General features: G+C 63.6%; 5 protein-coding genes across 5 annotated transcripts; 1 reads left to right on the top strand and 4 right to left on the bottom strand.

The window, feature by feature from the left end:
• Positions 1 to 505: 505 nt before the first annotated feature.
• SPSK_03877 (vacuolar assembly protein) lies at positions 506 to 4,735 on the top strand (the record flags this gene model as incomplete). The annotated part of the gene is made up of 4 exons (XM_016730692.1): positions 506 to 880; positions 945 to 971; positions 1,035 to 2,053; positions 2,131 to 4,735. The coding sequence occupies 4 exons, from the start codon at positions 506 to 508 to the stop codon at positions 4,733 to 4,735; spliced, it is 4,026 nt and encodes a 1,341-aa protein (XP_016586253.1).
• A 252-nt stretch (positions 4,736 to 4,987) lies between these two features.
• Positions 4,988 to 7,126, bottom strand: SPSK_04056 (CUE domain containing protein; the record flags this gene model as incomplete). The annotated part of the gene is made up of 1 exon (XM_016730869.1): positions 4,988 to 7,126. The coding sequence occupies one exon, from the start codon at positions 7,124 to 7,126 to the stop codon at positions 4,988 to 4,990; it is 2,139 nt and encodes a 712-aa protein (XP_016586252.1).
• Positions 7,127 to 7,937: 811 nt separating this feature from the next.
• Positions 7,938 to 10,055, bottom strand: SPSK_04060 (CCCH zinc finger domain-containing protein; the record flags this gene model as incomplete). The annotated part of the gene is made up of 2 exons (XM_016730873.1): positions 7,938 to 9,892; positions 10,010 to 10,055. The coding sequence occupies 2 exons, from the start codon at positions 10,053 to 10,055 to the stop codon at positions 7,938 to 7,940; spliced, it is 2,001 nt and encodes a 666-aa protein (XP_016586251.1).
• Positions 10,056 to 10,554: 499 nt separating this feature from the next.
• On the bottom strand, positions 10,555 to 11,817 carry SPSK_04330 (cellulase family protein; the record flags this gene model as incomplete). The annotated part of the gene is made up of 1 exon (XM_016731138.1): positions 10,555 to 11,817. The coding sequence occupies one exon, from the start codon at positions 11,815 to 11,817 to the stop codon at positions 10,555 to 10,557; it is 1,263 nt and encodes a 420-aa protein (XP_016586250.1).
• A 532-nt stretch (positions 11,818 to 12,349) lies between these two features.
• SPSK_03994 (beta-glucosidase) lies at positions 12,350 to 14,962 on the bottom strand (the record flags this gene model as incomplete). The annotated part of the gene is made up of 1 exon (XM_016730809.1): positions 12,350 to 14,962. One exon carries the CDS (start codon positions 14,960 to 14,962, stop codon positions 12,350 to 12,352), a length of 2,613 nt encoding a protein of 870 aa, XP_016586249.1.
• Between the last annotated feature and the right edge of the window lie 1,099 nt (positions 14,963 to 16,061).

The following is a 16,061-nucleotide window of genomic DNA, read 5'->3' as shown; positions in this document are numbered from 1 at the left end:
GTTTTGGCGATGTGCCTGTTTTGGCAATAGCCTCAGCTATCGTTCATGGCAGCTGCCACTGGCGCCCACTGAATGCTCCTGCACTTTTGGCGGGAGACGCGCCGCGTTGCGGGGAACGCGACAGGGGCAGGGACAAGCTTTGAAGCTAAGAAGCTCATGTGGCTGGAGCGTGTGGCGTCGAACTACTCTGACGTAAACCACGCTAAAAACCAGCTGTCTCAGGCTTAGGCAGGTCCGCCCCTGCATCACTGCCCAGCGGCCGCCCAGCAGCAGCGCAGCTTCCCCCAACAAGCTTCGACGTAATAGCCGACATTGGGAAGGCACGAGCAACGAGGAAGCCTGGCCCCAACAGCCACAACTGACCTCAACGTCCCATTTACACACCTCACAGCACGCGAACGACGACCACTACCTTGGATGCTGTACAGTACGGGCCCTTTACCTCTCGGAACGGCATTCGCAGCACCATGTACACAGTGAGCACTTGCCTGTAACGTCTGCCACCATGCCTGCAGCGCACACAGAGCGAGACGACAACGCAAGAGGCGGTGCATTGAAGGATCGGAGGAGTGGTGACGACGACACGACGTCTGAGGGTGGCAGCTTGGCCGGCAGCGGCAGCGACGCGACTGGCGACGAAGCGAGGACCAGCCGAAACGATAAGGGCAAGGGGGCGGCCGCTGAGGAGGATGAGGAGGAGGATGCCGACGCTGAAGAGGATGACGAGAATGATGAGGATGAAGATGAGGACGATGAAGAGGACAGCGATGACGAGGACGAAGAGCCGCGGCTCAAGTATGCCCGTCTGACGACCAACCTCGGCGGCCTATATCGCAACGGCGATGCGACAAGCGCGTTTCTCGTCGCCGGCGACAAGATGGTGAGTGGCACTTGTGCTGGCGATGCTTGGTAGGCTTGGATCTCTTTTGCTAACAGGACTGCAGATCGTCGGAACACACAATGGCAATATTGTAAGCTACCATACACTCTTCCTGCTCCTGTGCGTCGCACGATCTTGTCACTAACACCCACAGCACGTCTTCCAACTGCCGACCTTTCAGCCTTTGCGCGTCTACCATGCCCACTCGGCATCCGTCATCGCCATCTCCATCTCGCCCTTTACGCCGCCGCTTCCGAGCCTCAAGATTGAGCAGATCAACCGCATCGTGGCTGAGGGTGGCGCCGGTGCCGGTGCTTCACGGCCTGGCTCGTCGCACGCGTCGCCTTCGCCCAACGCATCGCCACGCAAGGCGCGCGAGCCGCCACCGATCCTCAACATCCCTTCCAACAACATCCACATTGCTACCGCGTCGACGGACGGCAACGTTTGCATCCAGTCACTCATCGACGTCAAGGATGTGCAGCTGCGCAACTTCGGGCGCCCCGTGCAGGCCGTGGCCCTCTCCCCCGAGTACCGGCAGGACCGGACGTATCTCTCGGGTGGTCTTGCGGGCAACCTGATCTTGACGGTCTGCGGGCAGTCCGGGCGCAGCACATCGACGACGGTGGGCACGGCGGCGGCGACGGCGTCGGGCTGGCTCGGCAGCATGGGCCTCAGCAACAACGCGGGCCGCGACACGGTGCTGCACTCGGGCGAGGGAACAGTCAACAACATCCAGTGGTCGGTGTCTGGGCGATACGTGGCGTGGCTGAACGAGCACGGCATCAAGATTATGCGTACGCGACTGCATCTAGACAGTGCCGATGCCGAGGGTGCGTGGAAGCGCATTGGGCACGTGGACCGGCCACAGACGGAGGAGTGGGACACGATGGCAAGCGTGTGGAAGGGCCGCGCGCACTGGATTGATGAGACAATGATCGATGCCGACGACGACGTGGCCGGACAAGAGATCGGCGCGTCCGCCGAGCCGGGCATCTCGTCGCCCGCAGCTGAGGTGCTGAGGCAGCAGCAAGCCCGCGATAGTAAGGTTATTGAGCGGCTTCTTGTCGGCTGGGGCAGCACAATCTGGATGGTGCATGTCCACGCAGGTCGAGTCAAAACCGGCAAGCACGCCGGCGAGCGATCCGTCGGCCACGCCGAGATCGTCAAGATGTGTGTATCTTCCCCTCCCTTCCTCCCAAAAGCGTGCTGGGATATGTGTCAATGTGAATTGTCGACTAACAGCACAGCCTCCGAATGGACTGCATTATATCCGGTATCTCTCTTTACACGCAAAACTTATTACTTGTACTTGCCTACACGCCTGCCGATCCCGAGGAGGACGAGGACGAAGAAGGGGGCCAGGCGGCAGGTAAATCTAAGTCAACGTACACACGCGGGCACAAGGCGAACAAATCGACAGCGTCGAGCAGCAGCGAGCCCACGGGCGGCATCCGGCGACGACAGAATAACAACCCGCCAGAACTGCGGCTCATCGACTTGACCTCGCAGACGGAGGTGGACAAGGACGTGCTGAGTGTGAGCCGATACGAGCGGTTGTCGGCGGGCGACTACCACTTGAGCGTATTGCCCGCACAGACGGCGGCAGCAGCAGCAGTTTCGTCCAAGGGCGCGCTCGAGGCGATTGCCGGACTCGGCGCGGATATGTGGAACGCTGCACTCAACCCTAGTAGGATGCTCTTCAGCTCGGGCCAGAGCGTCAAGAGCAAGGATAGCAACGAAGGCACGACGACGGGGAGCTCCAAGGCGGCTAGCTTGGCTAGCACATTGCGGGCGCAGTCCCGCCTGGGCGGCTTCGGCGGGCAGAATGTGCATCCGTCGCTGGCGACAACCGGTATCAAGATCTTTATGCACAGTCCGTACGACTGCATTCTCGCGACGAGACGTGACCTGTCCGACCACCTTGCTTGGCTTCTGGAGCACCAGGAGTTCCAGCAGGCGTGGGAACTGATCAACGAGAACCCGGATGCGGTGCCTTCGTATGCCGACCGACCGTCTGACGCCGGCACAATGACGCCCGACCAGTCGACGCAGCCGATGCAGGCTTCGGACGACTTTTACCCCGACGCGGTGCTCGATGCCCTCAGCCGAGAGGCCAATGCGCCGGCGGAGCGCGAGAAGCGGCGTATCGGCGAGCTGTGGATCAAGGAGATTGTCGACACGGGCGACTGGGAGCGGGCGGGGCAGGTCGCGGGCAGAGTGCTGCGCAGCTCGGACCGGTGGGAGAAGTGGGTGTGGACGTTTGCGGGCGCAGACCAGTTCGACGCCATCACCAACTACATTCCGACGGAGCCGCTGCACCCGCCGATCCCGCGGACCATCTACGAGATTGTGCTGGGCCACTACTTGAAACAAGACAAGCCGCGGTTCCGCGAGCTGCTGGAGCGGTGGCCGACGGAGCTGTTTGACATCAACACGATTGTGACGGCGCTCGAGAACCAGCTCAACTACCGCGACGTGCGCGAGGACAGCGTCGAGGACGGCGAGCGCGGGCGCGACTGGCGCATCGTGATGGAGTCACTGGCCCGGCTGCACGATGCCAACGGGCGGTACCGCGAGGCGCTGAAGGCGTACATCCGGCTGCAGGACGCCGACTCGGCGTTCCGACTGATCCGCGACAACCACCTGGCCGACGCGGTGATTGACGACATCCCCAGCTTCATTGCGCTGCGCGTGCCCGCCGGCCGCGCCGACAAGATGACGCGCGCCGAGCTCGAAGAGGCGACGGCCGAGGCGATGGCGCTGCTCGTGGACGAGGCACAGCACGGGCTGGTGCAGCCGGCGTCGGTGGTGGCGCAGCTGCAGGCGCAGGACCTGAACCTGTACATTTTTCTGTACTTCCGCGGGCTGTGGCAGGGCGAGGGTCTGCGGGAGCACCAGCGCGAGTCGCACGACCGGCTGGCGCTCGAGAGCAAGGCGCAGCTGGACGGGTTTGCGGACCTGGCCGTGCAGCTGTTTGCGCAGTTTGGGGACCGCGCGCTGCTGATGGAGTTCTTGAAGGCGTCGACGTCGTATTCGTTTGAGAAGGCGGCGGCGGCGTGCGAGCGCCACAACTACATCGACGAGCTGGTGTACCTGTACTCCAAGACGGGCCAGATGAAGCGCGCGCTGTACCTCATCATCGACCGGCTCGGCGACGTCAGCCAGGCGATAGCGTTTGCCAAAGAGCAGGACGACCCAGACCTGTGGGAGGACCTGCTCAACTACAGCATGGACAAGCCGCGGTTCATCCGGGGCCTGCTGGAAGAGGTGGGCACGGCCATCGACCCGATCACGCTGGTGCGGCGGATCCCCGAGGGCCTGGCGGTGGAGGGGCTGCGGGACGGGCTGCAGCACATTATGAAAGAGCACGAGATCCAGCACAGCATCAGTTCGGGCGTGGCGCGGGTGCTGCGCAGCGAGGTGGCGACGGCCCAGGCCACGTTGCGGAATGGACAGCGCAAGGGCATCCGGTTCGAGGTGGTGGCGCCCAGCAAGGTCGCCCCGGCCGTGTCTTCGGCCGTGCCCCCGGTGGCGACGGCTTCCATCGATGCTGCCGACGGCGACGAAAAAGAGCAGCCGGCCTGGACGCCTGGCCACTGTGCGCGCTGCCTCGAAGCCTTTACCGAGTGGGACAGGGACACGCTGGTGGGCTTTGCGTGTGGCCACGTGTTCCACCTGACGCATCTGTTGGGCAAGTCGACGGACGAGGTCGAGGAGCTCGGGTTCGGCGTGGACGACGAGCTGATCAGCCGGCACAACATTACGGCGACCAAGATCATGCATGCCCGGTTGCTCAGGGACCACGTCCGAGACGGTTGTCCAGTCTGTGTCAAGCCGACGGCGGTGGCCTGACCGGTCGCTGCTGGTGCGGTTGTGTCATCCGTCGATTGTGTTTTTTTTTTGTCTTTCTATATATATCGCATGTGCTTTTGCATACAATACCTCTTTTACATGGTCTACATCGTATACACGGGCGGGCGGTGGCCTTGCTTTCGTTTTCTTCTCGTGGCATTTCAAATATACCTTATTTTTTTTTTTTGCATTCGCTTTGCGCCTGTCTATGCTCTTTTTGGGGGGGAAATTCTAGCATCTATGGTGCTTGGCTTACCCCGGGAACCCGCCGCGGGCCATCTTCTTTGCCCGCTGGTCGCGCCGGTTGTGATTCGCACGGCTGCCCTTGTTGGCCTCCTTGCGGTTGCGGGCTTGCTGCGTATCCTTGTCGCCCGTCGGGCCGGCCACATTGCCGCGGCCGCGACCGTTGCCGCTTCCTCGTCCTCGCCCACCCCCCCGGTAGCCACCACGGTAGCCACCACGGTAGCCACCCCGCGTTGGTGCCTCTCCGTCGTCGTTGTCGTCGTCGTGGTCGCTCGCCCGCCACGACGTCCGCGCCAGCTGGGTCTGCTCGCCACCAAACGCACTCGACTGCAGCTCCAGGCGCCGCCGCTGCTGCGGGTTCCGCGCCAGCATCACGGCCCACCCTTCGATGGCCTCGTCGGTCATGCCCGTTTCGTCGCGCAGGCGGGCGCGGGCAGCGCTGCGGCGGGTGGCGGCGTCGCGCTGGAAGACGGCGGCGTTGGGGGTGGCCATGTAGGCGGCGTACAGGGTCTGGTCGTTGGCGGCGTGCAGGTCGTCGCCGTCGGCACCGGTCGTGCCGCCGGGCGCGCTGGCGTCGACCGTGCCCCCCACGTCGGCCGCATCGTACGTGTCGTCGCGCTCGTCGTCGTCCGAGTCGAACGCGGCCAGGGCGGACCAGATGGCGGCCTTGTTGGGGGCTTTGGCGGACGAGCCGTCGGCCAGGAGATCGTCGGCCGTGGTGCTGGCGGCGGACTTGCCGAAATGCAGCTTGGATGTCTGCAGGGACAGCTCATCGAGCTCGTCACCGTCAAAGATGTTGCGGCGGCCGGGTGGCAGCGGCGGCGTGGCACGGGGCGCCATGGCTGTTGCGGCGTGTTGGTTGTCGATGGTAGTGGCTGCGTCGCGCAGGTTTTCGGAGCGGTCTGCGCTGTCGAGGTGTGCCGGCAGCGTGCCCTCCAAGAGGTGGGCGACAACCTGCTCGGTGTCGTCGTCGTAGGCGTCGAGCAGTTTGGCAACAAAGGCGGAGCCCAAGTCGGGGAAGAGGTCCTGGACAACGGCGATCTGGCTGAGTTTGTGAGGGTGGAGTTGCTGGGTGGCGGCGGTGTCTGTCGCAGCTGCTGTCGGTGCCGATGTCTGCGCCGCCGCCTTCCCCTTGTCGATCTTGCGTTTTAACCGACCAGGCGGCAGAGACAGTCCGCTGCCAGGTTTGCGGAACTTTACCAAGTCCTCCAAGATGGGGAGGATCCGGTTCGTGGAGGTTCCCGCACCCGTGGCTCCCGACGACGACGGCGCTTCTGCACGCTGCCGTATCTGCTGGAGCAGCGGCGTCACGCTGACCAGCTCAGCGACCAGAGAGTCCGACGGCCGCAAGGGGCCCTTTTTGTGCTCCTCGGCGGCGCCCCGCACGGCGTACAACAGGTCCGACAGCAGCGAGTACCGCGGCGTGGGCGGCTCCGTCAAGCCAATCAGGCAGACGTAGAGGTTCGTGACAATGGCGCGCCGCAATGGCGGGTTCATAATGACAAAACAGGCGCAGAGTGCATCCAGATAGTCGCTGCCCGTCAGAAGCAGCGCACCGGCGGCGGGCCAGACGCTCACGAGGTAGTTGACACGCAACAGGCGGGTCTCGACGGCGCGGGTGTCACCTTTACCAGAGGGGCCGTCCTCCATGTTTCTGATCAGAGCCTTCTTGAGGGCGGATAGGGAGGCTTCTGCGACGCCGACCGACGCTGGTGGCAGCGTCGCCAAGACGTGCCCCGTCCGTCGGCGGCCGTAGACGCGGCTGAGATCGGCCAGGTGCTCCCACGCAAGGAGGGCCGCTGGTGGTGGTTTCGGCAGGCGGAGAGCGCGTGCGGTGAGGAGGAAGACAGTCTTTTTCAGAGAGGTGGCAGTCTCTTCTTGTGCAGGTGAGGGCGGGGGCGAGAACGGGGCGAGAGCGGCAGGCCCCGACTCGGCGAGGGCGCGTGCAAAGGAGACGAGAAACGAGGACACGCCGGTCTGCTCGTCCTTGGTGAGAGCAGCGGCAAACTTGGCGTCGGACAGCGCCAGGTAGGCGACCGTAAGAGCGCGCCATGAGGTCAGATACAGCGCCCAGTCGTCGGGGCCGATTTGCTGCCGCCTGGCCGCCGAGTCGGGAAACGGCGCAAATGGGGGCAGCGCCGAGTCCATTGGCGGGTGCGGAGTAGTCTTGCGAGGTGGGGACGGATGGGAGAGGGACGTTGGGGGCGTATCGACAGAGACGAAGTCGTGCTCGCGCGGAAGTGAAGCTCAAGCAACTAATGGTGATGTCGGTTTTGGTGGAAAGTCGGCACCTTCCATGTATGGGAGGTTTGGCGCTAATAGGAAGCTGCGATTGAGTTTAGCCCCGCGTCCCTTATTTGGCAGGCACGGCTGCCGGCCGTGAGTCAAGCGGGCAGGGCTGAGGAGGACCCAGCGAAGCAGAGCTACAGCGGGCATCCACTGTAATTTGAGCCTTCTACCAATTCTCATGTCTCACTATGACCTCATATTTGACCGGTCTCCTCGCCCCTCTACAAGCTGCATACAACGTAAAGTCGGCGACAACACCCCAGCTAGCCGCATATAAAACGAGGGCAACGTGCCTTTGTGAATCTTGGAGGTAAGGGTGTCACTGTCGCTGGCATGGGTTGTTGGGGCGGAAAGCCATTTACGAAATGGTGCCTGAACCGATATGCGACAGGAGCAATTTCCCAACGTTGCCATTGCGAGCTTCACTCTCCGTGTAAACACTGAAATTTTCTAGCTGCTGTCGGCTGATCCGACCAATTGCGTCCTCGGTCTGAAATGGTTCCACAGACGCGGCTGTCATGCTGCCCCCAAGTATATATTCCTATCCCAACGCCCCAAAACGCCATCCAGATTGATACAAATATCGCTGGTGTACATATACAAATTGCCCTTTTCTCTTCTCGCCGTCGTGTTCGGTCGACCGTGCTCGCCCAACGGCCTGCACGCGCACTTAGAAATTCCACACGCACCACTCACGCAGTGGTGGCACTTCCGGCATCATGCCCACCGCAAACCTCCCTGTATTGAGGAACATCTGGTACTGCGCCGGCACGGGACTGCCGGCATCCGTGTACATGCTCCTTGGCTTGCACTCCGTGTCCTCGTTGAAGGGCGGCGCGCCCTGCGGGAACCAGACCTTGGCAGGCTTGCCGTCCGAGGGCCGCTGCACCATGGGGACTTCGATGACGTTGTCGGCCGAGTCCTTTTGCGATTCGTAGACGACGCGGCGGCCCTGGAAGGCGACCAGCCGCGACGGGTTGGACGGGTCGCGCTGGGCGTAGGCGTCAATGGGCGGGTGCTGTTTGGAGGCATGCGGGCCGTAGGCATTGGTGGCGGGGTTTGCGGTGGTGACGGCAGCGGCGGCGGCGGCGGCAGCAGCAGGTTGGGGCTGGCCGAATGGTGATGGTGTTTGACCGGCTTGTTGGAACCCGCCCGATCCACTCGACGGCTGGCCAAACGGCGAGGCCGCTGCAGGCGCAGGTGCTTTAGTAGCCGCTGCGAACGGGTTGGCTGCTGGAGTGGTCGAGGCTGTGGACGGCTGGCCAAATGGATTGGCAGGCGCAGATGACGCTGCCGCCGCAGGTTGGCTGAACGGGTTGGCTGGCGTAGTCGTAGTCGTAGCCGTGGAGCCTGCTGCGGCCGGTTGACCAAACGGACTGGGCGAGGCCGCTGCACCACCCGACGCGGCGCCAAATGGATTGGAAGGCTGTGCCGTCGTTGTCGAGGGAGCGGCGCCAAAGGGACTCGGCGATGCTCCGCTCGAGGGGGCGGCTCCAAACGGCGACGGACCCCCACCACCACCGAGCGCCGACGGTTTACCAAACGCCGAGGCTGTGCCGCCCATCTGCGACGGCTGTCCAAAGGCACTGCCGCCGCCCGCCGGGGTCGAGGACGCAAACTTGGAGAAGCCACCGCCGGATGCGGCTGGCGTGCCGGCCGACGGTGCACCAAAAGCACCACCGCCAGGCTGACCAAAGGCGGGCGCCGCCGGTTTTGCAAAGGGTGACGTTGTGCTGCCCAGCTGCGACGGCTGGCCAAAGGCGCCGCCGCCCGGCTGACCAAACGCAGGGGCCGTTGGCTTGCTAAAGGCCGAGGCGGTGCCGCCCAGAGTCGACGGTTGGCCGAATGCGTTACTGCCGCCCATTTGCGACGGCTGTCCAAAGCCCGAGCCACCTGCAGGCTGACCAAACGTGGGCTTGGCGCCAAAGGGCGACGTTGTCGTGGCGGACGTCGATGGTGGTGCGCCAAATGGGTTCGCGGGTGTCGTCGTTGTGGCCGTTCTCGTGGCTTGTCCAAAGGGGTTCGCGGCGGGCTGGGATGGCGCGCCAAACGTGCCGCCGCCGCCGAACGGAGTCGGCTGTGGCTGGGCGCCCCTCTGCTTACCCTCGTCAAAGACACCCGGCGAGGGCGTCTGGGTGTTTTGGGTGCACTGGTCCAGCCGGTTCGGGTGCTGCTGCGCGGCCTGCAGCACGTACTGCGCGGCGGCGTCCGGGTTCTTGACGGCCGTCTGCATCTGCTGCTCGATCTGCCGGTACAGCGTGTCCATGTCGTTGATGGCTGCCTGCGGGTTGCCGGCGGCCTGTGCCTTGTAGTAGTGCAGCCGCAGCTCCTCAAACGACTGCTCGGTCTGCGGCCCGCCAAAGAGCTGGGCGGGGGCGTTGCGGCCGGGCCCGTAGGCGGAGAAGACCCACGAGGGGCGGTCCTCGGTCAGGTCCTTGACGATGTTGGCCGACGAGACATTGAAGGCGTTGGCTGTGGAGGGTGTCGAGGTGGTGACAGGCGTCGTGGTGGTGGAGGTGGCGGTGGTGCTGGGCTGGCCAAAGGGCGACGAGCCGCCGGTGCTGGGCTGGCCAAAGGCGCCGAATCGGTTCTGGTTCTGCGGCGGGTGCTCGTAGCGGCAGTTGTCTGGGACGAGTTAGCAGGAGACAAACGGCAAAAGGAACCCGAGAGTTGGAGTTGGTCGAGGATCGCGATGATTCAACGACTGCATCAATCAAGAAGGACGGGGCAGAGGAGACGCACTGCCAAAGCGGCAATTGCCTTGCAGCCAAAACTTGCACACCACCATCGTCGCACTGTTGGGAGCGGCGAGGGGTCGTATGGCGATGCGAGGGGGAGTGTTGCCGTCGCGATGGCTGTGATGGTCCTGAAAATTGACGACGACAGAGATGTTGACGTTCAGAGTTGCGCTTTCCTTTGCTGGCCGAAAAGTACAAACGCGCGTCGATTAAAGTGGGTCCTTGCAGGTGCACGTCTCTGGCAGGTGCGACCGACAGCCTCGCCCACCAAAGCGCCAATGGCTGCATCGCAACAGCCCCTGACATTTGGAATGGCTTCAATACACATGACAATATGCAACAATGCATCACTCGCCGGCGTCCCGATTATCACCTGTAGTTCAATCCAACATGTGGGTTTTTCGTCAATTGACTGTGTACATGTCCGCTACCGTGCTAACTACATCTACAGTTCCCGTCTAGTACTTCTGTAAGGCACTCATTTGCGCGCTTCAGTGGCGACTCCAACTGCCAGCTGTGCCAAGTCCACGCCATCTCCTACTACGCGCCCTATGCCAGGCTCGCCTTGATCATCGGCTCCAGCTGCTCCTTGACGTAGGTCGGGTTGCGCCAGGCGCTCCAGTCGTGGTTCAGCAGGCCCCAGGTCTCGTCAAAGTCTTGCTTGCCCGAGCGGATGTAGTAGCTGCCCGACAGCACCCAGATGGTCCAGCCGGCGTGGATCCGGGGCAGGTAGCTGGCCAGGCAGGTGGCGTAGACGCCCTTGTACGTGGACGCGTCCATCTGGAAGCCGAACTCGGTCATGAGCACGGGGATTTGGAGGCCGCTGCTGCTGGACGTCGACGTCATCGCGCTGAAGCCGCTGCTGGCCAGACCGCTCTCGAGGCTGCTGCACGAGGTGGCGCTGTTCTGGTAGTTGTGCAGCTCGAGGACGATCTTGTTGCCGTACCCGGTGAAGTCGCCGAGCGAGAACTTGGCAGACCCCGGCGACAGGGCCGATCCCCTTGTGACGGCCGATAGGTCGGTGTCGTAGCCCAGGCCCGACAGGAAAATCAAGACGTCCGGGTTGGCGGCGTGGATGGCGTCGGCGCCCTGCCGCACGTACCGGTACCACCCCTGCCAGTTGTACGTCTTCTTCGCGGCGGCCGACGCGCTGCCCTTGCCGTCGGGCGACCGCGGCTCGTTGCGCAGCGACATGGACACGAGGTTGGGCCAGTGGCCGCCCCCCGCGTGCGTCGCCATGTACGACAGGCCGCGCACCCACTTGGCCACGTCAAAGTCGGTGTCGCCCCACCAGGCGTTGCCGTCGGTCGTCGAGCAGCACCATTCGGCGCGCGAGATGTGGTTGTCGAGGTGGACGTAGATGTGGGCCTTGTGCAGGGCGGCGGCGACGGCGTCGAACACTTGCAGGCGGGTGGTGCTGGCCGTGAACGACGGGTTCTTCGCCAGGATCTGGGCCAAGACTTTGGGGCCGTTGGTCGCACCCAGTGCCTTGGTGAGGGCCGTCGCGATGGTCACGTCTTGGCCGCCGTTGTCGTAGATCTCGTCAATCATCTGGATGGCGTACGTCAGGCGCACCGCGTTCATGCCGATGCCCTTGATCTTGTCGACAATGGCGTCGATGCTCTGGAACTGCAGACCCTCGGGCAGCATCGTGTCGGCGGCGCCGGGCCAGTTGGCGCCGGCATAGGTGACGTTGTTGCCGGCAGCATCGTGGATCCAGCGGCCAGAGGTGACGAGGGGGCCGTTTGGCCAGGCGGCACTGACAGGCCCGGCGGCAGCCAGGGCGGCAGACACGAGATGGACAAGGCGCATCGTGTTGAGAGGATGGGGTTGTGACGCGGTAATGATGATGAGTGAGCTGACAAGATGCCAGGGACAAAACGACGACCGGTAATCGACCACCACGATTCTTTCGCTGACTACATCCAATGATGACTACAATGTATGTTCTACACCGTGCACGGGTAGCAGCCACTGTTACGACGCCGCTTGATGGAAGCGGGAAATTGCCAAAGTCACGACGCCAGATCGCATTTTTGTCAGTTTTGTCCCGCTTTGCGGGAGAAGCGGTAAAATATGTGCCCGTCTGCGGAGTACGTCACATTGCTGCGGCGTCGATATTAACAACGGGACAAAGTCGGTCATCGCGGGACGTACGCCGCCCAGCCGTGTCGCGTCGTCACAGTGTACCGGGTATATTTGTACCGTTGCCGACTGATCAAGTTCAATGTCACGGCCGAGGCAGCGCACGTCACCTCCCCATTGCCATTCACGTGAAAGTCAACACATTCTATTCATTCTATAATCGAAAACAACAAAAGCACACTCCAAATAAACAGCATGTCTACGCATGCCCATTGACGCCGCTGGTGCCGTTCGGCGCAGCATCGATCTTACCGAGCAGACCGGTCCACCAGCGCGACTTGGCCACGGAGAAGGTTGTCGACACAGTGTTGTCGCTGCCGGTGCCGACGACGTGCAGGGTGTACTCGCCGGCCTCGCTGAGCCAGGCGTCGCGGTTCTCGTCCCAGAAGCTGGTTGCCAGCGCGAGCGACACGGGGTCGAGCGTGACGGCACGCGTCTCCCCGGGGGCGAGGGACGGCACCTTGTGGAATGCCTTGAGCTCGCGCGGGGGGCGGCGGATGCTGGTGGTCGCGGGCGGCGCGACAAAGACTTGCAGGACCTCGGCGCCGGCGCGGTCGCCCGTGTTGGTGACGGACAGCGACAGGCGGATGGAGGACGCTTGGATGGCAGCGTCCGACGCGGACACGGCGGCGGTCAAGTCGCTGCTGGTGAAGCTAGTGTACGACAGGCCGTGGCCGAAGCGGAAGAGCGGCTGCACGCCGGTGGCGTCGTAGTAGCGGTAGCCGACATAGACGTCCTCGCCGTAGAGGACGCGGCCGCCCTCGGAGCGGTAGTTGAGGTAGCTGGGGTTCTGCTGCAGCGTCGCGGGGAAGCTCAGCGGCAGCTTGGCCGCCGGGTTGACGTTGCCAAACAGCACGTCGGCGATGCCGTTGCCGGCCTCGTTGCCACCGTACCAGGCCTGCAGCAGGCCCTTGGCAGACGACGCCCACGCGTTCATGGTGACGGGCGTGCCGCTCTGGACGACGACGACGGCATCCGGGCGCGCGGCCAGCACGCGCTGCACGAGCTCGTCGGAGCCGGCGGGCAGGTCCATGTGGGGACGGTCGAAGCCCTCGGACTCCCAGTCGCTGTTGAGGCCGACGCAGACGACGACCTGGTCGAATTGGTGCGTGTCCGCGGCCAGCGCGACGGCCTCCGCGATGCCCTTGGCCGGGTCGATGCGCTTGGCGCCGCCGAGCCGCAGGCCGCCGGGGCCGAACGACACGACGTTCTTGACCTTGAGCGACGACGTGGGCGCCGTGCCGTAGTCGACGTGCACCGCATAGGCGCGGCCGGCCGTCAGCTCGATGGACCCGCGCTCTTCGGGCGTGCCGATGCCAAAGAAGGACGTGCCCTGGCGCTGGTTCGTCTTGTTGTCGACGACGAGCTGGCCGTCGATGTACAGCAGGCCGGTGCCGGCGACGGTCAGGCCAAAGTCGTAGAGGCCCGTCTCGACGGGCGTAAAGGTGCCGTCCATGGTCACGTAGTAGGTGTCGCCTTTGACCTGCGGGTGCATGTAGTCCATCAAGAAGGCCGAGCTGCTGGTCATGTGCAGCTCGTCGACGGCCTGGCGTTGCGGGTTCTGCTCGCGCGACTCCGTGTACACGCGGAACGTGTAGCCCACGCGGCCGTCGCCGGTCGTCAGGTGCTCGCCCAGCAGCGGCAGCTCCTTGTGGCCGTAGGCGCCCTGCGTGAACGCCACGAGGTCGGGCGACGCCGCCTTGCTGCGGATGCCCTGCAGCGGCGTCGTGGTGTAGTAGGCTGGCAGCGCCGCCGAGCCGCCGCCGCAGTAGGTGGCCGTGTTGGCGTTGGGCCCGAGGACGAGGGTGCGCTTGGCGGGGTTCAGCGGCAGCACGCCGTCCTCGTTCTTGAGCAGGACGACCGACTCGGCGGCCGCCCGCCGCAGCAGCGCGCGCGTCGCGGGTGTGTCGCGCGTCTGCTCGGGCGCCAGCATCTCGGGGATGCTCGACGCCAGCGCCTTGCTGGCCATCTGCAGCACGCGGCGCACGCGCTCGTCAATCGTGGTCTCCTTGACCTTGTTGGACGTGACGGCGTGGATCAGCGCGGGGCCGCGGAAGCCGGACATGCCCGGCATCTCCAGGTCCAGCCCGGCGTTGACGGCCTCGCTGACGCTGTACGTGCCGAACCAGTCGCTCACAATCAGGCCGTCGTACCCCCACTCGCGCCGCACAATGTCCTGCAGCAGGCGCGGGTTCTCGCTCGCGTGCGTGCCGTTGAGCTTGTTGTACGACGTCATGAGCGCGCCCGGGCGCGCCTGGCCCAGGGCGAGCTGGAACGGCAGCAGGTAGATCTCGCGCAGCGCGCGCTCCGTGACAATGGCGTTGACGGCTACGCGCGCGTGCTCCTGGTCGTTGCACACGAGGTGCTTGGGCGTCGCCAGCACGTCCCCGCCAGCCTCCACGCCCTCGCAGTACCGCGCCGCCAGCGTGCCCGACAGCACGGGGTCCTCGCTGAACGACTCGAAGCCGCGGCCGCCCAGCGGCCCGCGCTGGATGTTGATGGTCGGGCCCAGCAGCACGTGCGCACCCTTTGCCCGGCACTCGTCGGCCAGCAGCGCGCCCAGCTCCCGGACGAGCGCCTGGTCAAAGGTCGCGCCCAGCGCCGTCTCGCACGGCAGGCAGGCCGCCGGCACGCCGTTGAAGAAGCGCGTGCCGCGCACGCCGTTCGGGCCGTCCGACATGCGCACCGACGGCACGCCCAGCCGCGGGATCGCCTTGGTGTGCCAGCCGTCAATGCCCGCCAGCAGCGCCACCTTTTCGTCGAGCGACAGCTGCTCGAGGACCGCCTCGACGTCGAGCTGCGAGGGTTTCATGGTGGTGGGAGGCGTGGGGTTGTGATGTGGTTGTGTGCTCGGTGGAGGAGGAGGTGGTGGTTTTGCTGTGCGGTTGCTGTTGGCAGAAAACGAAACGACAACGAGCTGGCCGTCTTATAATCGATACGGCCAAGAAGAACGTCAACGCACGTCGTGAGCAGCTTGGCGCGTTGTCAGTCGGCGCACGTCGTCCCGTGATTCTTCCGATGTTTTACCGACGCACGCTGTCTCTTTTATAGCTGCCCAGTCTTTACGTCGTGGAACGGGAGTATGGAGTGTGGGAATATGGTACTGTGGGAATATGGTACTGTGGAAATATGGAAATATGCACAGTTGACGAGCACATAGACAGCAGCCGTCTATCCATTAATGCTTGCCACCCTTCTCCTGCTGAACCTGCTTAACACGGACATCCACGTTGGTCCGCCGGTCCGCTAGGGCGTGGACAAGAGACGGATAGCTGGATCTCCTGTGGAGCAAACAGAGGCCAGAGCTGGCATAAGTTCTCCGTAAATGTGGGACGGTTTGTGGTCCGGACTGTCTGTTGATCGGCCGGAATGTCGGGACGAAGACGGAAAACAGCGCAAAGACGACTGGACGGTTCGGAAATCCATAATAAATAAAAGGAGAACCCAACGACTGTTGTCCTGTAACAGCAACGTCGACATTGCTTGCTCCCTCTTCTCTGTCGTTCAGATGCACTTCTTTCGCGCAGTGCGGAGTATCGGCAAAACCCCGGCTCGTCTAGTGCATGCCGAGCTGCAGATTCGGTCCTTTGCGAGGGGACAACTGCTGTAAGTGGGCAGTCTGAGGTCCGCAATTCCGCAGCGGGTGACGGCCCACTCTATCCGACAATCCGCGGGGCATGGCCGTTTTATTATATTCGACTCCGCGTCTTGGGATCGGCATATGATCTGACAGCCACGAGGCAGTCTGAGTGAGACAGACACGGACAGAATCGACACCGCGTATAGTCAATCGCAACTTTGAGTCCGCTCGGAGCTGACAAGCTTTGTTCGATGCATCGGAACACCCCCTGTCTTGGCCATGCTTGCAGTACTCCGCAAGTTCCCAGCATTGTGTCCAATGTGACGGTACT

This window comes from Sporothrix schenckii (assembly GCF_000961545.1).
Source record: "Sporothrix schenckii 1099-18 chromosome Unknown Cont47, whole genome shotgun sequence".
Lineage (NCBI taxonomy): Eukaryota > Fungi > Ascomycota > Sordariomycetes > Ophiostomatales > Ophiostomataceae > Sporothrix > Sporothrix schenckii.
Note: the sequence above shows the minus strand (reverse complement) of the source record. Positions and strands in the feature narration are given on the sequence as shown.